The 23,805-nt window shown below is 65.7% G+C and overlaps 1 protein-coding gene and 1 long non-coding RNA gene across 2 annotated transcripts; both read left to right on the forward strand.

The window, feature by feature from the left end:
• Positions 1-1,153: 1,153 nt before the first annotated feature.
• Positions 1,154-20,910, forward strand: GRIN2D (glutamate ionotropic receptor NMDA type subunit 2D). The gene is made up of 13 exons (XM_069777787.1): positions 1,154-1,211; positions 5,662-6,089; positions 7,546-8,138; positions 8,219-8,333; positions 8,791-9,002; positions 9,088-9,256; positions 9,969-10,122; positions 10,230-10,355; positions 12,385-12,614; positions 14,699-14,859; positions 16,535-16,722; positions 17,941-18,173; positions 19,671-20,910. The coding sequence occupies exons 2-13, from the start codon at positions 5,679-5,681 to the stop codon at positions 20,739-20,741; spliced, it is 3,663 nt and encodes a 1,220-aa protein (XP_069633888.1). The 5' UTR covers positions 1,154-1,211; positions 5,662-5,678; the 3' UTR covers positions 20,742-20,910.
• Positions 20,911-21,008: 98 nt separating this feature from the next.
• LOC138684071 (uncharacterized) lies at positions 21,009-22,997 on the forward strand. Its single transcript, XR_011323526.1, has 4 exons — positions 21,009-21,334; positions 21,570-21,609; positions 21,640-22,021; positions 22,228-22,997. It is a non-coding gene; the product is annotated as an uncharacterized lncRNA (long non-coding RNA).
• The last annotated feature ends 808 nt before the right edge of the window (positions 22,998-23,805 follow it).

A 23,805-nucleotide genomic window follows, 5' to 3' on the forward strand; every position in this document is an offset into this window, starting at 1 on the left:
CCCCATTAGTATTCTGCAAGCGGCGGCGGGTGCTGCAGGGTTGGGGGGGGGGGGGGGGCCGGCGGGGCCAGACTGGGGGGGACTGGGAGGTGCTGGGATCTAGTTAGGGGGTGCTGGGAGTCAGCTGGGGGGACTGGGATGGGACTAGGGGTGTTGGGGGGGACTAGGAGGGGACTGGGGGGGAGTGGGACCTGGCTGGGGGGGGGACATGATGACTGGGAGGTGATGGGATGGGACTGCTGGGACCTGGCTGGGGGGGACTAGGGGGGTGCTGGGGTGGGACTGGGGGTGCTGGGATGGGGCTGGGGGAGACTGGGGGGGTGCTGGGGGGACTGGGAAGGGGACGGGGGGGGGTGTGCTGGGACCCGGCTGATGGTACTGGGATCCAGTTGGGGGTGCTGGGGGGGGACGACTGGGATCCAGTTGGGGGTGCTGGGGGACGATGACTGGGATCCAGTTGGGGGTGCTGGGGGGGGGGGACTGGGATCCAGTTGGGGGTGCTGGGAGCTGATGGGGGGTGCTGGGGTGGGACCGGGGGTGCTGGGACCCAACTGGGTGAACTGGGAGTGGACTGGGGGTGCTGGGACAGGACCCAAGTAGGTGCACTGGGATGCGACTGGCAGGACTGGGATGGAACCAGCTGGGTGAACTGGGACCCCAGTGGAGATCTGGGGTCTCTGGGGGGCTCCCATTGTTTGGGTTTTTTTTTGGGGGGGGCCCAGACCCTTTTTGGGGGATCCTGAGTGCTTGGGGGGGGGTCCCGGGTTTCTTTGGGGGGTCCGAGGCCCTTTTGGGGGGTGCCAGGTCCTTTGGGGGGGGGGGTCCTGGGTGCTTGGGGGGGGTGGTCCCGGACCCTTTTGGGGGGGTCCCGCCTGCGTTGCCCCCCACCCACCCACCCTTCCTCCCTCCTGCAGGTGCAGCCGCCTCCGCCTTGGCCCCCCCCAAACCCCTGCACCCCCCAAACCCCTACTCCCCCCCCAACTCTCCCCCCTGGCACCCCCCAATTCCCCTGCCCCCCCCAGCCCTGCCTGTTTCTGCCTGTTCATTCCCTGCTGCCCCACCCCTCACAGCCCCCCCCATCCTTTCCCCCAAATCCTTGCCCCCCCCCGTCCCCCCAGCCTGTCCCCCTGTCCCCAAATCCCCCCCCCCCAAGTGTCCCCAACCCCCTGGCCGAGATGAGGCAGACCCCCCCGGAGCGGAGCTCGGGCCAGGTAGGACCTGGGGGGGGGGTGTCTTGGGGACGCTGGGGGGGACACGACCGGTGTCACAGGGGGGGTGTGGGGACACGGGTTTGTCACCCCCACCGTCGTGGGGAGGGTGAGACGGCTTTGTCCCCCCCGCCATGACGGGGACGGTGACACGCAATTTGTCCCCCGCCGTGCCGGGTTTGTCCCCTCGCCATCACGGGGACGGTGACACGGGCTCGTCCCCGCCGTTAACGGTGACGGTGACACGCGACTGTCGTCCCGCCGGTTTGGGGGGGACGGTGACACAGGTTTGTCACCCGCTGTCACGGGTTTGTCTCCCCCCCCCCCCACCGTTATGGGGACGGTGACACGGGCTCGTCCCCGCCGTTACGGGGACAGTGACAGGGGTTTGTCACCCGCCATTACAAGTTTGTCCCCCTGCCGTTACGGGGACGGTGACACGGGGTTGTCACCCACCGTTACGGGGACAGTGGCAGGGGTTTGTCCCCCAGGAGTTTGTCCCCCCATGGTTATGGGTTTGTCACCCACCGTTATGGGGACGGTGACACTGCCTTGTCCCCGCTGTTACAGGGATGGTGACGCTTGATTGTCCCCCACCATGATGGGGACAGGGACGTGGGTTTGTCACCTGCCATTACAAGTTTGTCACCCCACTGTTGTGGGGACAGTGTCAGGGGTTTGTCCCCTGTCATTACAGCTTTGTCACCCCACTGTTGGGACGGTGACACAGCTTTGTCCCCGCCGTTACGGGGACGGTGACAGGGGTTTGTCCCCCACCATTACAGGTTTGTCACCCCACTGTTGTGGGGACGGTGACAGGGGTTTGTCCCCACCGTTACGGTGACGGGTTTGTCCCCCACCATTACAGGTTTGTCACCCCACTGTTGGGACGGTGACACAGCTTTGTCCCCGCCGTTATGGGGACGGTGACAGGGGTTTGTCCCCCACCATTACAGGTTTGTCACCCCACTGTTGTGGGGACGGTGACAGGGGTTTGTCCCCACCATTACGGTGATGGTGACAGGTTTGTCCCCCACCATTACAGCTTTGTCACCCCACTGTTGGGACGGTGACACAGCTTTGTCCCCGCTGTTATGGGGATGGTGACAGGGGTTTGTCCTCCACCACTACAGGTTTGTCACCCCACTGTTATGGGGACAGTGCCAAGCTTTGTCCCCGCCGTTATGGGGACGGTGACACGGGCTTGTCCCCACTGTTACGGTGACAGTGACAGTGACAGGGGTTTGTCCCCCACCACTACAGCTTTGTCACCCCACCGTTATGGGGACGGTGACACAGCTTTGTCCCTGCCACTATGGGGTTGGTGACACAGGCTTGTCCCCACCGTTACGGTGACGGTGACAGTGGTTTGTCCCCCACCATTACAGCTTTGTCCCCGCTGTTTTGGGGACAGTGACAGGTTTGTCCCCCCCCCCGACGGGGCCGGGGAGCCCTGTGTGACATCAGGAAGGGACGAGCTCAAGGTCACCGGTGCGGGGGGGCTGGGCAGCGGACCCCGGCATCCGTGTCACCCCTCCCCGGGGACTGTTGGGGTACGGCAGAGGTGACATGGCCGGGGTGACCCGTGTGTCCCCGTCTTGTGTCGTCCCCCCCCGGTGTGGGTGTCTGCCTGTCCGACTGTGCAGGCAGCTGCCTGTCTGCCCTGCCGGGCCCAATGGGGCGTCTGCGTCAGCCGGTGTCTGGCAGCCTGTACCCGTCCGCCCTGCCTGTACCTGTCCACCCTGCCTGTACCTGTCCGCCCTGCCTGTACTGTCCGCCCTGCCTGTACCTGTCCGCCCTGCCTGTACCCATCTGCTCTGCCTGTACCCATCTACTCTGCCTGTACCCATCCGCTCTGCCTGTGCCCGTCCGCTTTGCCTGTACCCATCTACTCTGCCTGTACCCATCCGCCCTGCCTGTCCCCGTCCCTGGCTGTCCCCACACCCCCCCTCTGCCTGTCCCTATGTGTCCCCCCCCCCCGCCTGTCCTTCCCCTCTGCCTGTTCTCCATCACCGCCGCCGCCACGGCAACCTGCCTGCGCCTGTCGGCTCCTCCACCTGTGCCCTGCCTGTGTCCCCGTGTCCGTGTGTCCGTCCCCCCCCCGGCTCTGCCTGTTGCTCCGCCGCCTGTTGCTTTGTCTGCCTGTGTGCCCCCCTCCCCTTCCCTCCGCCGCCGCTGTCGCCGCCTGTGACTCGTCCTCCGTGTCCGTCTGTCCCCTGGGGGGGGGGGGAGGTGACAGTGACCCCCCCCCCCAGTGTCTGTCTGTCCCTGACAGTGTCTGTGCGTCCGTCTGTCCCTCCGCCCTGGCTGTGTTGCTGCCAGGAGACATGATGGGGGGGGGGGTGGCGTGTGACAGCGTGTCCTGGCGTGTCAGAGCGTGTCCCCCGTGGCCTGCCGTGTGCTGACAGTCTGACGCTGTCTCACTGCGGTGGGGGGGGGGCACTGGGGGATACTGGGAGGCACTGGTTGCCCCAGGCCAGGCTTGATGCTGTCTCCCCAGCACAGTGGGGCAGTCCTGCGGGGTACTGGGAGGATACTGGGAGCACTGGGCGGGGGGAGCACAGGTTCACCCCCTGCCTGATCCTCTCCCAGTGTGGGGGGGTACTGGGGGGCACTGGTGCCTCCAGTGCTGCCTGACCCCTTCATGGTACGGGGAGGTTACTGGGGGGCACTGGTCCCACCAGTCCCCCCCCACCTGACCCTCTCCTGGTGCTGGGGTGTTACTGGGGGGTACTGGTGGGCACGGGTGGGCACCTTTCCCACCAGTTCCCCCCCAACCCGACCCTCTCCTGGTGCTGGGGTGTTACTGGGGGGCACTGCTCCCACCAGTTCCCCCCACCAGACCCTCTCCTGGTGCTGGGGTGTTACTGGGGGTTACTGGTGGGCACCGGTGGGCACCTCTCCCACCAGTTCCCCCCCAACCCGACCCTCTCCTGGTGCTGGGGTGTTACTGGTGGGCACTGCTCCCACCAGTTCCCCCCACCAGACCCTCTCCTGGTGCTGGGGTGTTACTGGTGGGCACTGCTCCCACCAGTTCCCCCCACCAGACCCTCTCCTGGTGCTGGGGTGTTACTGGGGGGCACCTCTACCACCAGTTCCCCCCACCAGACCCTCTCCTGGTGCTGGGGTGTTACTGGGGGGTACTGGTGGGCACCTTTCTCACCAGTTCCCCCCACCAGACCCTCTCCTGGTGCTGGGGTGTTACTGGGGGGCACTGCTCCCACCAGTTCCCCCCACCAGACCCTCTCCTGGTGCTGGGGTGTTACTGGGGGGCACTGCTCCCACCAGTTCCCCCCACCAGACCCTCTCCTGGTGCTGGGGTGTTACTGGTGGGCACTGCTCCCACCAGTTCCCCCCACCAGACCCTCTCCTGGTGCTGGGGTGTTACTGGGGGGCACTGCTCCCACCAGTTCCCCCCACCAGACCCTCTCCTGGTGCTGGGGTGTTACTGGGGGGCACCGGTGGGCACCTTTCCCACCAGTTCCCCCCTCCACCCGACCCTCTCCTGGTGCTGGGGTGTTACTGGTGGGCACTGCTCCCACCAGTTCCCCCCACCAGACCCTCTCCTGGTGCTGGGGTGTTACTGGGGGGCACTGCTCCCACCAGTTCCCCCCACCAGACCCTCTCCTGGTGCTGGGGTGTTACTGGGGGGCACTGCTCCCACCAGTTCCCCCCACCAGACCCTCTCCTGGTGCTGGGGTGTTACTGGGGGGCACTGCTCCCACCAGTTCCCCAGACCTGACCCTCTCCTGGTGCTGGGGTGTTACTGGGGGGTACTGGTGGGCACCTTTCTCACCAGTTCCCCCCACCAGACCCTCTCCTGGTGCTGGGGTGTTACTGGTGGGCACTGCTCCCACCAGTTCCCCCCACCAGACCCTCTCCTGGTGCTGGGGTGTTACTGGGGGTTACTGGTGGGCACCGGTGGGCACCTCTCCCACCAGTTCCCCCCACCAGACCCTCTCCTGGTGCTGGGGTGTTACTGGTGGGCACTGCTCCCACCAGTTCCCCCCACCAGACCCTCTCCTGGTGCTGGGGTGTTACTGGGGGGCAGTGGTGGGCACCTTTCCCACCAGTTTCCCCTGCACCTGACCCTCTCCTGGTGCTGGGGTGTTACTGGGGGGCACTGCTCCCACCAGTTCCCCCCACCAGACCCTCTCCTGGTGCTGGGGTGTTACTGGGGGTTACTGGTGGGCACCGGTGGGCACCTCTCCCACCAGTTCCCCCCACCAGACCCTCTCCTGGTGCTGGGGTGTTACTGGTGGGCACTGCTCCCACCAGTTCCCCCCACCAGACCCTCTCCTGGTGCTGGGGTGTTACTGGGGGGCAGTGGTGGGCACCTTTCCCACCAGTTCCCCCCACCAGACCCTCTCCTGGTGCTGGGGTGTTACTGGGGGGTACTGGTGGGCACCTCTCCCACCAGCCCCCCCCTCCCTTGTTGTGTGCCCCCTCGCAGGGCGCAGCGGCGGCGCGATGAGCCCCCGGGTCCCCGCCCCCGCCAGCAGGATGCTCTTCGCCTTGGCCTTGGCCTGCGCCAGCCCCTTCCTGGAGCCGCGGCCGGAGGGGAGCCGGCGGGCGCTGAACGTCGCCGTCATCCTGAGCGGAGCCTCTTACGGCCCCGCCGGGCCCCGCCTGGCCCCCGCCGCCTTCCGTAACTTCTCCTTGGAGGTCAATCCGGTGGGGGTGGTGTTGAACGACACCAACCCCCGCAGCTTGATCGTCCGCCTCTGCGACGTCCTCTCTTCCCTTCGCATCCACGGCGTCGTCTTCGAGGACGACACCCGCTCCGAGGCCGTGGCTCAGATCCTCGACTTCATCTCCGCCCAGACCTCCGTGCCCATCATCGGCATCAACGGCGGCTCCGCCATCGTCCTCACGCCCAAGGTAGGGGTGACAGGGGTGGGTGGGGGACGCGGTCTGGGGGCACCCAACTGTCCTCAGCTACGTCTAGGGGCACCCGACTGTCCCCAACCCAACCCCAACCATCTCTAGAGCCACCCAACTGTCCCCAACCTTGTCTAGGGTCACCCAACTGTCCCCAAACCATCTCTAGAGACACCCAGCTGTCCCCAACCACGTCTAGGGTCACCCTACTGTCCCCAACCACGTCTAGGGGCACCCAGCTGTCGCCAACCACGTCTAGGGATACCCAAATGTTCCCAACCACATCTAAGGTCACCCTGCTGTCCCCAAACCATGTTTAGGGGCACCCAACTGTCCCCAACCCACCCCCAACGATGTCTAGAGCCACCCAAATGTCCCCAACCCAGCTATCCCCATCCGCAACTGTATCTAGAGTCACCCAACTGTCCCCAACCCACCCCCAACGATGTCTAGAGCCACCCACCTGTCCCCAACCCAACTATCCCCATCCCCAACTGTATCTAGAGTCACCCAACTGTCCCCAACCCACCCCCAACGATGTCTAGAGCCACCCACCTGTCCCCAACCATGTCTAGTGTCATGCAACTGTCCCCAACCATGTCTAGAGACACCTGAGTGTCCCCAACCCAACTGTCCCCAACCCCAACTGTGTCTAGAGCCACCCAACTGTCCCCAACTGTATCTAGACCCACCTGACTGTCCCCAATCATGTCTAAAGCCACTTATCCCCAACCCCAACCATGTCTAGAACCACCCAACTGTCCCCAACTGTATCTAAACCCACCCAACTGTCCCCAACCCATGTGTCCCCAAACCCAACCATGTCTAGACCCACCTGACTGTCCCCAACCCACCTGTCCCCAACCATGTCTAGAGACACCTGAGTGTCCCCAACCTATCTGTCCCCAACCCCAACCATGTCTAGAGACACCTGAGTGTCCCCAACTGTATCTAGACCCACCTGACTGTCCCCAACCATGTCTAGAATCACCCAACTGTCCCCAATTGTATCTAGACCCACGTGACTGTCCCCAACCCACCTGTCCCCAACCACGTCTAGACCCGCTTGACTATCCCCAACACAACCACGTCTAGAACCACCCAACTGTCCCCAACTGTATCTAGACCCACCTGACTGTCCCCAACCATGTCTAGAATCACCCAACTGTCCCCAATTGTATCTAGACCCACCTGACTGTCCCCAACCCACCTGTCCCCAACCACGTCTAGACCCGCTTGACTATCCCCAACACAACCACGTCTAGAACCACCCAACTGTCCCCAACTGTATCTAGACCCACCTGACTGTCCCCAACCATGTCTAGAACCACCCAACTGTCCCCAACTGTATCTAGACCCACCCGACTGTCCCCAACCCACGTGTCCCCCAACCCAACCACGTCTCGAGCCACCCAGCTGTCCCCAGCCCCCCGTTGTCACCCGCTCCCTGCTGCAGGAGAAGGGCTCCACCTTCCTCCAGCTGGGCTCCTCCACCGAGCAGCAGCTGCAGGTGATCTTCGAGGTGCTGGAGGAGTACGACTGGACGGCCTTCGCCGTTGTCACCACCCTCTTCCCCGGCTACGAGGACTTCGTGGACTACGTGGAGGTCTTGACCGACAGCAGCTTCATCGGGTGGGAACACCGGGGCGTCCTCACCCTCAACTTAACCGACGACCCCGAGGGGACGCGGTTACGCCGGCAGCTGCGCGAGGTCAGCGCCCAAATCCGCCTCCTCTACTGCTCGCGGGAAGAGGCCGAGGCCATTTTCCGAGCGGCGCAAGACGCCGGTTTGGCCGGTCCTGGTTACATCTGGTTCGTGGTTGGCACCAACCTGGGAGGAAGCGACCAATTGCCGGAACATCTCCCCGCCGGCTTATTCGCGGTGTTGTCGGCCGGTTGGCGGGACGACCTCCAACACCGGGTGCACAACGGCGTGGCCATCGTGGCCAAGGGTGCCGAGGCGCTGCTGCGCGACTACGGCTTCATCCCTGAGTTCAACAACGACTGTCGGGCCCCTAACGTCACCCAGATCAACGACAACCTCCACCGGTGAGCGCGGCGGCACCGCCGGCGGCTGTCACCTGCGGCTCAGGGAGGTGACAGCCCTGTGACGGTGTCACGTCCCCCAGGTACTTCATGAACATCACCTGGGGGCAAAAGGATTTCTCCTTTAACGAGGACGGCTACCTCGTCAACCCCTCACTGGTCGTTATCTCCCTCAACAAGGAGCGCAGCTGGGAGGTGGTGAGCGTCCCCTCCGCCTGTGCCGTGTCCCTGCGGTGTCACCGTCCTGGCGGTGACGTCCCCTGGCTGCTCCTCGTGGTGTTTGTCATTCCGGTCGCGGTGACGTCCAGCTCCTCTCGGCCACGTGGTGTCCCCCCGGGGGCTGCGGTACCATCTGGCGTTCACCGCCCCCCCTCACCGCCGTTGCGGTGTCACACTGCCTTGTCACAACAACGTGTCCCCAAGGGGGTGGTGGTGACGCCTGGCTGGTGACGGGGACACAAAAGCTCAGCCCCCTCGCCCTGTCACGGTGACACCTCCCAGGACCCTTCCTCGACCGGTTCCTCCCGGCCAAGGTGACCCCGTGTCCATCCATCCGGCGGCCACCCGCCGTCCGTCGCGGTGACGTCAGATCATCCCCGACGATGACATCGGTCTGAAGGCGGTGGCTCAGGTGTTGTCCCTCCCCCCCCCGCAGGTGGGCAGCTGGGAACACCGGATCCTGCGGATGAAGTACCCGGTTTGGTCGCGTTACGGTAAATTCCTCCAACCGGTAGACGACGACCAACACCTGACGGTGGCCACGCTGGAAGAACGTCCCTTCGTCATCGTGGAGAACATCGACCCCGCCACCGGCACCTGCATCCGCGACTCCGTCCCCTGCCGCAAACAGCTCAACCGCACCGCCAGGTTGGTACCCGGCGTCCCCGACCCCTTGGGGACGTCCCCGCCGCCACCGCCGCCGGGTTGTCCCCGAGTGTCACCGTCCCCGCAGCCCCTCGGCCGAGCCGGCGCTCTTCGAGAAGAAATGCTGTAAGGGTTTCTGCATCGACATCCTCAAGCGCTTGGCCCGCACCGTTGGCTTCACCTACGACCTCTACCTCGTCACCAACGGCAAACACGGCAAGAAGATCGACGGCGTCTGGAACGGCATGGTGGGAGAGGTGGGAACCCCCCCCCCCCCGCCCCCCACCCCATGGCCATGGGGGTCCCAGGGGGCTGGGGAGACCCTCCCCATGCTTTTTGGGGTGCTCAGGGGTGTGGGGAGAGCCCCCACGCTGCCCTTGGGGGGTCCGGGGAGAGCCCCTACCCACCTTTGGGGTGACGAGGGGGCTGGGGAGAGCCCCCCCTCCACTTTTGGGGTGCCCAGGGGCCCAGAGAAAGCCCTCTGCCAACTTTGGGGGTCTCAGGGGGCTGGGGAGAGCCCCCATGCTGCCCTCAGGGGGTCTAGGGAGAGGGGTCCCCCACTTTTGGGGTGCTCAGGGGTGTGGGGAGACCCCCCCCTAACTTTGGGGGTCTCAGGGAGCCAGGGAGAGCCCCCAGGCTGCCCTCGGGGGGTCCAGGGAGAGGCCCTCCGACTTTTGGGGTGCCCAGGGGGCCGGGGAGAGCCCCCCCCAGGGGACCCAGATGTCCAGGAGGGGGGCCCTGATATATGACACAAGGCCCGCCCCTTCGTCACCTCCTGGACACACCCTCCCTATGGCTCCTCCCCCATGGGCCCCTCCCACTGTTGGCCCCACCCCCTCCCCACCCTCTGCCTTGTCCCTTCCATGCCCTTTGATTGGCTCTTCCACCTCAGCCCCACCCCTGCTAGCCACACCCCTTACGACCACACCCTCATGGCCACACCCACCCACCCCCAACCGCCACCCACAGGTCTTTTACCGCCGAGCCGACATGGCCATCGGCTCGTTAACCATTAACGAAGAACGTTCCGAGATCATCGATTTCTCCGTCCCCTTCGTGGAGACGGGCATCAGCGTCATGGTGTCCCGCAGCAACGGCACCGTCTCCCCCTCCGCCTTCCTGGGTACGGACGGACGGCGGGACGGACGGACAGGGCGGGGCGGGGGGACACACCCCATCGTCCTCTGGGTGACAGGGTGTGTCCCCCCGCCGTGTGTGTCCCCCCCCCAGAACCCTACAGCCCGGCCGTTTGGGTGATGATGTTCGTCATGTGCCTCACGGTGGTGGCCGTCACCGTCTTCATCTTCGAGTACTTCAGCCCCATGGGCTACAACCGCAGCCTGGCCGCCGGCCAGCGTGAGTGTGTCGCCTCCCCCCTCCGCGCCCCGACACCCTGCCGGTATCGGGGTGACGACCCCGTTGTCACCACGAGGAGGTGGGGACGGGGCGGGCGAGGAGGACACGGGGTGACAAGAGGGGACACGGGGGGACGTGGTATCGGCACGGCTCCGGTGTCACCCCCCCTCCTGGGTGTCCCCAAGGAGTGTGGAGGAGCTGGGCGGGTGTCCCCCCCTCCCTGTGGTGACACTGTCCCTGTCCCCGGGGTAACACTGTTCCCATTCCCACGGTGACGCTGTCCTCACCCTCCCTGTCCCTGTGGTGACACTGTCCCTATCCCCACTGTCCCCATCCCTGGGGGTGACACTGTCCCTGTCCCCAGGGTGATGCTGGCCCCACAGTGACGCTGTCCCCGGCCCCACGGTGACGCTGTCACGGTCCACATCCCTGTGGTGATGCTACCCCTGTCCCCAGGGGGACACCGTCCCCATCCCAGCTGTCCCTGGGGTGACACCGTCCCCATCCCCATGGTGGTGCTGTCCCCGTCCCTGGGGTGACACTGTCCCTGTCCCCACGGTGATGCTGTCACTGGGGTCACGCTGTCCCCGTCCCCACGGTGATGCCATCCCTATCCCTGGGGTGACACCGTCCCTGTCCCCATGGTGACGCTGTCCCTGGGGTGACACCACCCCCACGGTGATGGTGTCCCTGGGGTGACGCCATCCCTGTCCCTCGGGTGACATCATTCCTGTCCCCACAGTGATGGTGTCCCCGGGGTGACGCCATCCCCATCCCCAGGGTGACACCATCCCCACGGTGATGTTGTCCCTGGGGTGACATCATTCCTGTCCCCACAGTGATGGTGTCCCCGGGGTGACGCCATCCCCATCCCCAGGGTGACACCATCCCCATGGTGATGGTGTCCCTGGGGTGACATCATTCCTGTCCCCACGGTGATGCTGTCCGTGGGGTGACGCCATCCCCAGGGTGACACCATCCCCATGGTGATGGTGACCCTGAGGTGACATCATTCCTGTCCCCACGGTGATGGTGTCCCTGGGGTGATGCCGTCCCTGTCCCTGGGGTGACATCATTCCTGTCCCCACGGTGATGCTGCCCCTGGGGTGACGCCATCCCTGGGGTGTCACCATCCCCATCCCCACGGTGATGCCGTCCCTGGGGTGACGCCATTCCTGTCCCCACGGTGATGCTGCCCCTGGGGTGATGCCGTCCCTGGGGTGTCACCATCCCCACGGTGACGCCGTCCCTTGGGTGACACCATCCCCATCCCCACGGTGATGCCGTCCCTGGGGTGACGCCATCCCCAGGGTGACACCATCCCCATGGTGATGGTGACCCTGAGGTGACATCATTCCTGTCCCCACGGTGATGGTGTCCCTGGGGTGATGCCGTCCCTGTCCCTGGGGTGACATCATTCCTGTCCCCACGGTGATGCTGCCCCTGGGGTGACGCCATCCCTGGGGTGTCACCATCCCCATCCCCACGGTGATGCCGTCCCTGGGGTGACGCCATTCCTGTCCCCACGGTGATGCTGCCCCTGGGGTGATGCCGTCCCTGGGGTGTCACCATCCCCACGGTGACGCCGTCCCTTGGGTGACACCATCCCCATCCCCACGGTGATGCCGTCCCTGGGGTGACGCCATCCCCAGGGTGACACCATCCCCATGGTGATGGTGACCCTGAGGTGACATCATTCCTGTCCCCACGGTGATGGTGTCCCTGGGGTGATGCCGTCCCTGTCCCTGGGGTGACATCATTCCTGTCCCCACGGTGATGCTGCCCCTGGGGTGACGCCGTCCCTGGGGTGTCACCATCCCCATCCCCACGGTGATGCCGTCCCTGGGGTGACGCCATTCCTGTCCCCACGGTGATGCTGTCCCTGGGGTGACGCTGTCCCTTGGGTGACACCATCCCCATCCCCACGGTGATGCCGTCCCTGGGGTGACGCCATTCCTGTCCCCACGGTGATGCTGTCCCCGTCCCTGTGGTGACACCGTCCCCGTGGTGACACCGTCCCCGTCCCCAGGCGCCGGGGGTTCCAAGTTCACCATCGGCAAGTCCATCTGGCTGCTGTGGGCGCTGGTCTTCAACAACTCGGTGCCGGTGGAGAACCCCAAGGGCACCACCAGCAAGATCATGGTGTTGGTGTGGGCCTTCTTCGCCGTCATCTTCCTCGCCAGCTACACCGCCAACCTGGCCGCCTTCATGATCCAGGAGGAGTACGTCGACACCGTCTCGGGGCTCAGCGACCGCAAGGTACCGCGGCGGCAGCGCCCGCGCCGGCAGCACCCGCGGCTCTGGGTGGGGGGGCTTGTGGGTGGAGGTGGGTGTCCGTGAGGAGGTGGTTGGGGTTTGGGGGGGTCACCGCGGGGGTTTGGGGGGTCACTGTGGGGGTTCAGGGGTCACTGTGGGAGTTTGGGGTGTTACTGTGGGGGTTCAGGGGTCACCGTAGAGGTTTGGGGGGGCACTGTGGGGGTTGGGGGGTTTTTGTGGGGATTTAGGGGTCACCGTGGGGGTTTGGGGGGTCACTGTGGGGGTTCAGTGGTTACCGTGGAGGTTTGGGGTCACCGTGGGGGTTTGGGGGGTCACAGTGGCGATTTAGGGGTTACTGTGGGGATTCAGGAGGGCACTGTGAGGGTTTGGGGGTTTGGGGGGGTCACTGGGGGGGTTTGGGGTGTCACTGTGGGGGTTTGGGGGGGCATTGTGGGGGTTCAGTGGTTACCATGGAGGTTTGGGGGTCACTGTGGGAGTTTGGGGTGTCACTGTGGGGGTCTGGGGGGTCACTATGGGGGTTCAGTGGTTACCATGGAGGTTTGGGGTCACTGTGGGGGTTCAGGGGTCACTGTGGGGGTTCAGTGGTCACTGGGGGGGTTCAGTGGTCACTGTGGGGGTTTGGGGTGTCACTGTGAGGGTTTGGGGGGGCACTGTGGGGGTTCAGTGGTTACCATGGAGATTTGGGGTGTCACTGTGGGCGTTTGGGGTGTCACCGTGGCAGTTTAGGGGGTCACTGTGGGGATTTAGGGGTTACTGTGGGGGTTCAGGGGGGGCACTGTGAGGGTTTGGGGGTTTGGGGTGTCACTGTGGGGGTTCGGGGGGGCACTGTAGGGGTTCAGTGGTTACCGTGGGGGTTCAGGAGTCACTGTGGGGGTTCAGGGGTTACCATGGAGATTTGGGGTGTCACTGTGGGCGTTTGGGGTGTCACCATGGCAGTTTGGGGGGTCACTGTGGGGATTTAGGGGTTACTGTGGGGGTTCAGGGGGGGCACTGTGAGGGTTTGGGGGTCACTGTGGGGGTTCAGTGGTTACCATGGAGCTTTGGGGTCACTGTGAGGGTTCAGTGGCTGGTGCAAGAGGTCGGTGGTTGTCCAGGAGGGTTGGGGGTCACCGTGGGGGTTCAGGGGTCACCACGGGGGTTCGGTTGTCAACATGGGGGTTCAGTGACTGTTGCCAGAGGTCGGTGGTTGTCTGGAAGGGTTGGGGGTCTCCATGGGGGGTTCCAATGTCACCGTGAGGATTCAGTGGTTCTTGCCAGAGGTCAGTGGTTGTCCGGGAGGATTGGGGGTCACTGTGGGGGGGGTTCAGGGGTCACTGTGGGGGTTCAGGCATCACCGTGAGGATTCAGTGACTGTTGCTGGAGGTCGGTGGTTGTCCGGGAAGGTTGGGGATCCCTGTGAGGGGGTTCCGATGTCACTGTGGGGGTTCGGTGGTTGTTGTTGGAGGTTGGTAGTTGTCCCGGAAGGTTGGGGGTCCTCGTGGGGGGGTTCAGGGGTCACTGTGAGGATTTGGCGGTTGTTGCCAGAGGTCGGTGGTTGTCCGGGAAGGTTGGGGGTTCCTGTTGGGGGGTTCTGATGTCACCGTAGGGGTTCGGCGGTTGTTGCCGGAGGTCGGTGGTTGTCTGGGAGGGTTGGGGATCCCCGTGAGGGGGTTCCAATGTCACCGTAGGGGTTCGGCGGTTGTTGCCGGAGGTTGGTGGTTGTCTGGGAGGGTTGGGGATCCCCGTGAGGGGGTTCTGATGTCACCGTAGGGGTTCGGCGGTTGTTGCTGGAGGTCGGTGGTTGTCTGGGAGGGTCGGGGATCCCTGTGAGGGGGTTGTTGCTGGAGGTTGGTGGTTGTCCGGGAAGGTTGGAGATCCCTGTGAGGGGGTTCTGATGTCACTGTGGGGGTTCGGCGGTTGTTGCCGGAGGTCGGTGGTTATCTGAGAGGGTCAGGGGTCCCTGTGAGGGGTTTCTGATGTCACCGTAGGGGTTCGGCGGTTGTTGCCGGAGGTCGATGCTTGTCCGGGAGGGTCAGGGGTCCCCTTGGGGGGGTTCAGGCGTGGGCCTGACCCCCCCGGGGGAACAGTTCCAGCGCCCGCAGGAGCAGTACCCCCCGCTGAAGTTCGGGACGGTGCCCAACGGCAGCACGGAGAAGAACATCCGCAGCAACTACCCCGACATGCACAGCTACATGGTCAAGTACAACCAGCGCGGGGTGGAGGACGCCCTGCACCACCTCAAGACCGGGTCAGCGGGGGCGGGGCTTGGGCGGGGGGCGGGGCTTGGGGAGGGGCCTGGGGGAGGGAGGGGAGGGTGGCTGGAGGGTGGGGTGGGGCCTAGGGGTGTGGGTGGGGCTTTAGCGGCTGGGAGTGGGGCTATGGCAGCTGGGGTGGGGCTGATGGGGCTGGGGGTGGGGCTTGGAGGCTGGGGGTGGGGCTTGGAGGTACAGATGAGGCTGTGGGTGGGGCTTATGGGGCTGTGGGCGGGGTTTGTGGGGCTGTGGGTGGGGCTTGGAGGCTGGGGGTGGGGCTTGGAGGTACAGATGAGGCTGTGGGTGGGGTTTATGGGGCTGTGGGTGGGGCTTGGAGGCTGGGGGTGGGGCTTGGAGGCTGGGGTGGGGCTCATGGGGCTGGGGGTGGGGCTTTAGCAGCTGGGGTGGGGCTTGGAGGCTGTAGGTGGGGCTTGGAGGCTGGGGGTGGGACTTGGAGGTACAGATGAGGCTGTGGGTGGGGTTTATGGGGCTGTGGGTGGGGCTTAGGGGTACAGGTGAGGCTGTGGGTGGGGGTTATGGGGCTGTGGGCGGGGTTTATGGGGCTGTGGGTGGGGCTTGGAGGCTGTGGGTGGGGCTTGGAGGCTGGGGGTGGGGCTTGGAGGTACAGATGAGGCTGTGGGTGGGGTTTATGGGGCTGTGGGTGGGGCTTGGAGGCTGGGGGTGGGGCTTGGAGGCTGGAGTGGGGCTCATGGGGCTGGGGGTGGGGCTTTAGCAGCTGGGGTGGGGCTTGGAGGCTGGGGAGGGCTTAGGGATACAGGTGAGGCTGTGGGCGGGGTTTATGGGGCTGGGGTGGGGCTTGGAGGCTGTAGGTGGGGCTTGGAGGCTGGGGGTGGGGCTTGGAGGTACAGATGAGGCTGTGGGTGGGGTTTATGGGGCTGTGGGTGGGGCTTAGGGGTACAGGTGAGGCTGTGGGTGGGGGTTATGGGGCTGTGGGTGGGGCTTGGAGGCTGGGGAGGGCTTAGGGATACAGGTGAGGCTGTGGGCGGGGCTTATGGGGCTGTGGGTGGGGCTTTAGCAGCTGGGGTGGGGCTTGGAGGCTGGGGAGGGCTTAGGGGTACAGGTGAGGCTGTGGGTGGGGCTTATGGGGCTGTGGGTGGGGTTTATGGGGCTGCAGGTGGGGCTTGGAGACTGTGGGTGGGGCTTAGAGGTACAGGTGAGGATGTGGGTGGGGTTTATGGGGCTGTGGGTGGGGTTTGGGGCCATGGGTAGGGCTTGGAGGCTGTGGGTGGGGCTTAGGGGTACAGGTGAGGGTGGGGTTTATGGGGCTGTGGGTGGGGCTTGGGGCCACGGGTGAGGCGGTGGGTGGAGCTTTAGCAGCTGTGGGTGGGGCTTAGGACCAAGGACAAAGCTGTGAGTGGGGCTTGGGCTTGCAGGTGAGGCTGTGGGTGGGGCTTGGAGGCTGTGGGTGGGGCTTAGGGGTACAAGTGAGGCTGTGGGTGGGGCTTGGGGCTGTGGGCGGGTCTTATGGGGTACAGGTGAGGTTCTGGGTGGGGCTTAGAGGCTGTGGGTGGTGCTTAGGACCATGGGTGAGGCTGTGGGTGGAGCTTTAGTAGCTTTGGGTGGGGCTCAGGGATTTGGGTGGGGCTGTGGGCGGGGCCTGCCGGCCGTGGGCGGGGCCCGGGGCACAACCAACGCTGCGGGGGTGCGCAGGAAGCTGGACGCCTTCATCTACGACGCGGCGGTGCTGAACTACATGGCGCGGAAAGAGGAGGGCTGCAAGCTGGTGACCATCGGCTCCGGCAAGGTCTTCGCTTCCACCGGCTACGGCATCGCCCTGCAGCGCGGCTCCCGCTGGAAGCGCCCCGTCGACCTGGCCCTGCTCCAGCTCCTGGGGGACGGTGAGGAGGGGTCTCGGGGTGGCTAGAGGGGGTCTGGGAGGTGTTTGGGGTTGTGCAGCACAACACAGCATTGAAAACGCCCCCCCGGGAGCCCTCCCAGTTCCCCAAGATGACCCCCCAGTTCCCCAAGATGACGCCCCAGTTCCCCAAGATGCCCCCCCAGTTCCCTGAGGTGACCCCCCAGCTCCCCAGGGTGACCCCCAACCCTATGAGCTGACCCCCACCCACCTGAGATGACTCCTTCCAACCCCACGGGCTGACTCCCAACCCCACAGGGTGATCCCCAACACCCCGAGGCGACCCCCAAACCTTCCCAGGTGACCTCCCAACCCTATGAGGTGACCTCCCAACCCTATGAGGTGACCTCCAACCTCTGGAGTGACCCCCTAACCCCATGGGGTGACTCCCAACCCTACTAGGTGACCCCTCCAGCCCTACCAGGTGACTCCCAACCCCACAAGGTGACTCCAACCCCACGGGGTGACACCCAACCCTACGAAGTGACCCCTCCAGCCCTACCAGGTGACTCCCAACCCTATGAGGTGACCCCCTAACCCCCCAGGGTGATCCTCAACACCTGGAGGTGACCCCCAAACCCTCCCAGGAGACCTCCCAACCCCACAGGGTGACTCCCAACCCCACAGGGTGACTCCCAATCCTATGAGTAGACACCCTAACCCCCCAGGGTGATCCTCAACACCCTGGCGTGACCCCCAAACTCTCCCAGGTGACCTCCCAACCCCACAGGGTGATTCCCAACCCTATGAGGTGACCCCCTAACACCCCAGGGTGATCCCCAACACCCTGAGGTGACCCCCAAACCCTCCTAGGTCACCTCCCAACCCCTCGGGGTGACTCCCAACCCTATGAGGTGACCCCCTAACCCCCCAGGGTGATCCTCAACACCTGGAGGTGACCCCCAAACCCTCCCAGGAGACCTCCCAACCCCACAGGGTGACTCCCAACCCCACAGGGTGACTCCCAATCCTATGAGTAGACAACCTAACCCCCCAGGGTGATCCTCAACACCCTGAGGTGACCCCCAAACTCTCCCAGGTGATGTCTCAACCCCACAGGGTGACCCCCAACCCTACGAGGTGACCCCCAACCACCTGAGATGACCCCTCCAACCCTCTGGGGTGACCTCCCCCCTCCCTGAGGTGACTTCCCCAAACCACCTGGGGTGTGACGATCCCCGTGTCACCGTCCCCTCCCCAGACGAGATCGAGATGCTGGAGCGGCTGTGGCTGTCGGGGATCTGTCACCAGGAGAAGCTGGAGGTGATGAGCAGCAAGTTGGACATCGACAACATGGCGGGGGTCTTCTACATGCTGCTGGTGGCCATGGGGCTGAGCCTCCTCGTCTTCGCCTGGGAGCACCTCGTCCACTGGAAACTGCGGCACTGCCTGGGGCCGCCCGGGCGCCTCCGCTGCCTCCTCGCCTTCAGCAGGGTACGGGGGGGGGACACGGGGGGGGACAGGGGGACGTGGGGACGGGAGGAGCGGGGTGGAGATGGGGACGGGAGGAGCGGGGTGGAGATGGGGACGTGGGGACAAGGGTGGAGATGGGGATGGGGTGGAGATGGGGACATGGGGACGGGGTGGGAGGAGCGGGATGGAGATGGGGATGGGGTGGAGATGGGGACATGGGGACACAGGAATAGGGTTGGGAGAAGCAGGATGGAGATGGGGACATGGGGACGGGGTGGAGATGGACACGGGGTGGAGATGGGGATGGGTGGGAAGAGCGTGGTAGAGATGGGGACATGGGGACAGGGTTAGGGACATGGGGACAGGGGTGGGAGGAGCAGGATGGAGATGGGGACATGGGGACAGGGTTAGGGACATGGGGACAGGGGTGGGAGGAGCAGGATGGAGATGGGGATGGGGTGGAGATGGGGACATGGGGACGGATGGAGATGGGGACATGGGGACCGGCTGTGGACATGGGGACACAGGGACAGGTTTGGGAGGAGCAGGATGGAGATGGGGACATGGGGACGGGTGGAACTGGGGACATGGGGACAGGGTGTGGACATGGGGATATAGGGACAGGGTTGGGAGGAGCAGGATGGAGATGGGGACATGGGGACAGGGGTGGGAGGAGCAGGATGGAGATGGGGACATGGGGACGGGTGGAGGGGTGGACAGGGTGGAGATGGGGACAGGGATGGGAGGAGCAGGGTGGAGATGGGGACATGGGGACGGATGGAGATGGGGACACAGGGACGGATGGAGATGGGGACACAGGGATGGGGTGGGAGGAGCAGGATGGAGATGGGGACATGGGGACGGGGTGGAGATGGGGACATGGGGACAGGGTTGGGGACACAGGAACAGGGTTGGGAAGAGCAGGATGGAGACAGACATGGGGACAGAGGTGGAGATTGGGACATGGGGACGGGTGGAGATGTGCACAGGGTGGAGATGGGGACATGGGGACAGGGTGTGGACATGGGGACACAGGGACAGGTTTGGGAGGAGCAGGATGGAGATGGGGACATGGGGACAGGGTTGGGAAGAGTAGGATGGAGACAGACATGGGGACAGAGGTGGAGATGGGGACATGGGGACAGGTGGAATTGGGGACATAGGGACAGGGTGTGGATATGGGGACACAGGGACAGGGTTGGGAGGAGCAGGATGGAGCTGGGGACATGGGGACAGGGATGGGGACAGGGTTGGGAAGAGCAGGATGGGGACGGGGCGGGGATGGGGACACGGGGACAGGGACACAAGGCGTGGGATGGAGATGGGGACGCGGGGACGTGGGGACATGAGTGGGGTGGAGATGGGGCCGTGGGGCTGAGGTGGGGACACGGGGACATGGGGCTGGGGACGGGGGGGTGACGGGGGCAGAGCCCCCCCCCCCCCAGTGCCACCATGTCCCCCCCAGTGCCACCACGTCCCCCCCAGTGCCACCACATCCCTCTGTGTGTCCCCCCCCAGGGCATGTACAGCTGCTGCAGCGCCGAGGAGCCCCCCCCTCCCCAACCCCTGCGCCCCCCCTGCCCCCCCCCGACCCCCCCGGCTCTTCCCACCCCCCCTCCTCCCCGCGACCGTCGCCCCCCCGACCGCTGGCGACCCCCCCGCACCCCACCGCCGCGCCGGGGCCCCCCCGACGCCTTCCACCGCTTCTACGGCCCCATCGAACCCCAAGGGCTCAGCCGGGGGGGGCCCTGTCCCCGCTCCCCCCCTCTCACCCCCCCAACTTATTACACCCCCCCGGGGGGGGGCCCCGAACCTTTTACCCCCCCTTGGCCTCGCCGGTCTTTGCGGGGGCTCTACGAGAGCCTGGGGGGGCCTGGAGAGACGGACCCCCCCTTCGCCTATGCTCGTTTGGCTTATGAGGACGAACGTAGCCCCCCCCTCAGCGTTCCCCCCCCTCCTCGTGAAAGACCCCGACGCCCCCCCCGGGGGGGGGACCCCGAAACTCAACCCCTCCTACGCCCCCCCCCTTCCCGAGGTCACCTTTGCCGGGGACACCCCGCTTTCATCGCCACCCCCCCTCCGCCACCTTTATACCCCGAACTTTCCGATTCGGAATCGGAAGGCTGCGACCCCCCCCCGACCCCCCCCGGGACCCCCCCCAAATCCTCCTCCCCCAGTTTCTGGGCCCCCCCCTTGCTGGTGCGCTCCTCCCCCCCCCACTTATTTCTGCACCCTCCCGGGGAGGGAGCGGGGGCCCCCCCCGGGGCGCTGCTGGTCGGCCGAGAAATTGGGGGGACCCTGGGGGGGCTACGGGGGGGGGGGGAGGATGGGGCAGCTTGGAGCTTTTGGCCCCCCCTCCTCCTTTCCCCCCCCCACCCCCCCGGTGTCGCAGTTGCTCGGCCGAACGGCTGCGCGATTGGGAAGGCGGGGGGGGGACACGCTGGGGACCCCCCCTCGGCTATTCGGCCTGGGTGGGAGGGGGGGGACCCTGGGGTGGATTTTGGGGGGTCCCGCCCCCTCCCCGCCGTCACGGCCCCCCCTGTGCCGCCCGCCGGCCCCCCCCGGCTTCCCGCAGCCTGGAAGACCTGAGCGCTTGGGGGGGGGCGACGGCAGCTTGGGGGGGACCCTGGGCTTGGGTGCCCCCCCCCCCGCCACGACCCCTCTCCCCCCATCATGGGTGTGGAGGGCGCGGCGGGGCGGAGCTGCTGGGGGCCCGGCGAGGCTCCGCCCACTTCTCCAGCCTGGAGTCCGAGGTATGACGTGGGGAGGGGGGGGGGGACGGTGGGGGGAATGGGGACGTGGGGACCCCCAGACCCCCGGGGTGGGGGGGGGGCCCACGGGTGGGGTGGGGAGCGGTGGCACCCGGGGACACCGGCGAGGTCGAGGACACGTCCCCGTGGCACCCGCGGTGACGAGGACACGACCCCCTGGCACCCGCGGTGACAGCGAGGACGAGGACAGGTCCCTGTGCCACCCGCGGTGACAAGGACAGGTCCCTGTGGCACCCGCGGTGACAACGAGGACGAGGACAGGTCTCCGTGGCACCTGCGGTGACAATGAGGACGAGGACAGGTCCCTGTGCCACTCGTGGTGACAACGAGGACGAGGACAGGTCCCCCGACACCCACGGTGACAGCGAGGACGAGGACAGGTCCCCCTGGCACCCGCGGTGACAAGGACAGGTCCCTGTGCCACTCGTGGTGACAACGAGGACAAGGACAAGTCCCCCAGCACCCACGGTGACAGCGAGGACGAGGACAGGTCCCTGTGCCACTCGTGGTGACAACGAGGACGAGGACAAGTCCCCCTGGCACCCACGGTGACAGCGAGGATGAGGACAGGTCCCTGTGGCACCCATGGTGACGAGGACGAGGACAGGTCCTGTGGCACCCATGGTGACAACAAGAACAAGGACAGGTCCCTGTGCCACCCACGGTGACAATGAGGACAAGAACAAGTACTGTGGCACCCATGGTGACAAGGACAGGTCTCTGTGCCACCCACGGTGACAACGAGGACAAGGACAGGTCCCCATGGCATCCGCGGTGACAAGGACAGGTCTCTGTGCCACCCACGGTGACAACGAGGACAAGGACAGGTCCCCATGGCACCCACGGTGACAAGGACAGGTCTCTGTGGCACCCACAGTGACAAGGAGGACGAGGACAAGTCCTCCTGGCACCCACAGTGACAAGGAGGACGAGGACAGGTCCCTGTGGCACCCACGGTGACAATGAGGACGAGGACAAGTTCATGTGGCACCCGCGGTGACAATGAGGACAAGGACAGGTGCCCCTGTCACCCGTGGTGACAACGAGGATGAGGATGGGTCCCTGAGACACCCGTGGTGACAATAAGGACGAGGACAGGTCCCTGTGGCACCCGCGGTGACAAGGACAAGGACAGGTCCTGCTGGCACCCACGGTGACAACGAGGACGAGGACAGGTCCCCATGGCCCATGGGGTGACACCGGCGAGGACGAGGACAGCTCCTTGTGGCACCTGCAGTGACATCAGTGACAACGAGGACAGGTACTGGCGGTGCCCGTGGTGACGCTGTTGAGGACAAGGACAGCTTCTTCTGGCACCCGCGGTGACACCGGCGAGGACGAGGACAGGTATTTGTGGCACTCGGGTGACAGCAGCGAGGACGAGGACGGGACTTTGTGGCACGTGGGTGACACCGGTGAGGACGAGGACGGGTCCCCCCCGGCCCGTGAGGTGACACCGTGGAGGACAAGGACTTGCGGCACTCAGGGTGACATCGGTGAGGACAAGGACTGGTGCCACCCGGCTGACACCAGTGACAACAACCTGCGGCACCCCGGGGTGACACCGCCGAGGACAAGGACAGTTTCTTGCTGGCACCTGCGGTGACACCGGCGAGGACGGGTCCCCACCGAGGACATGGTTTGTCCCCTCGTCCCCAAAGTGCCACCACGGACACAGGCCCCGTCACCCCGACCCTGGGAGGGAGGGGTGTGACACCACAGCCGCCACCGCGGCCCCAGGGGACGACGCCGGGTGTCCCCGTCCCCGAGGGTGACACCGCGGCCACCAGCACGGCCCCAGGGGACAACACCGGGACTCCCCGCGGGTGACGCCGCGTCCCTGCGGGTGACACCACGTCCCTGCGGGTGACGCCTCGTCCCTGCGGGTGACACCACCGCCACGGAGGACACACCTGGTCCCCGAGGGTGACACTGTGACCCCCCCCCAACAACCCCTGGAGGACGACACCGCGTCACCTCCTCCCGCCCCCAGGTGACACCGACGTGACACCAAGGCCATGGGGTGGGGGGGTGACACAGTGCCAGGTATTGGGGACACCTTTGTGTGTGTCGTCCCCCCCGGTGCCACGGGGGATGGGCTGGCACCCATTGTCCCCGTGTCCCCCTGGGGGTGGCCGTCCCCCCCACCCTCGCCCTGCGCTGCTGACGAGTTTTTTAAAAACCCGGAAATTTTTTGCGGGGGAGGGGGGGGAGACAAAACTGTGAGTGACTGCGGCCACCGTGACACCGCGGCCACCGTGACACCGCGACTGTGATCCCGGGGCCGCCTGCCCCGTGTCCCCTGTGTCCCCCCCCCACGCGTTCCCCTGTCACTCCTCCCCCATGTCCCCTTGCGTCCCCGTCACCCCCCCTGCCCGTCACCCCATGTCCCCCTGTCCCCATCACCCCTCTGTGTCCCCCACCACCGTCAGCCCCCCCATGTCCCTGTCAACCCCATGTCCCACCACCACCCTGTCACCCCCCCCATGTCCCCTCACCCCTCCATCTCCCATCACCCCCATGTCCCTGTGTCCCCCCATGTCCTGTCACCCCCCATGTCCCTGTCACCCTGTGTCCCCCTACCACCCCCCCATCACCCCGTGTCCCCAACACCCCGTTACCCCATGTCCGTCACCCCGTCTCCCTGTCACCCCCCAGCGTCCCCGTCACCCCCCCAGCGTCCCCAACACCCCATCATCCCCCCAGTATCCCGAACACTGTCACCCTGTCCCCAACTCCCCCCGTGTCCCTGTCACCCTGTGTCCCCAACACCCCACTACCCCTGTCACCCTGTTTCCGTATCACCCCCCCAGTATCCCCAACACTGTCACCCCCCGTCTCCCCATCACCCCGTGTCCCTGTCACCCCATCTCCCTGTCAGC

Source organism: Haliaeetus albicilla, unplaced genomic scaffold (genome assembly GCF_947461875.1).
Source record: "Haliaeetus albicilla unplaced genomic scaffold, bHalAlb1.1 scaffold_167, whole genome shotgun sequence".
NCBI classification, from domain to species: domain Eukaryota; kingdom Metazoa; phylum Chordata; class Aves; order Accipitriformes; family Accipitridae; genus Haliaeetus; species Haliaeetus albicilla.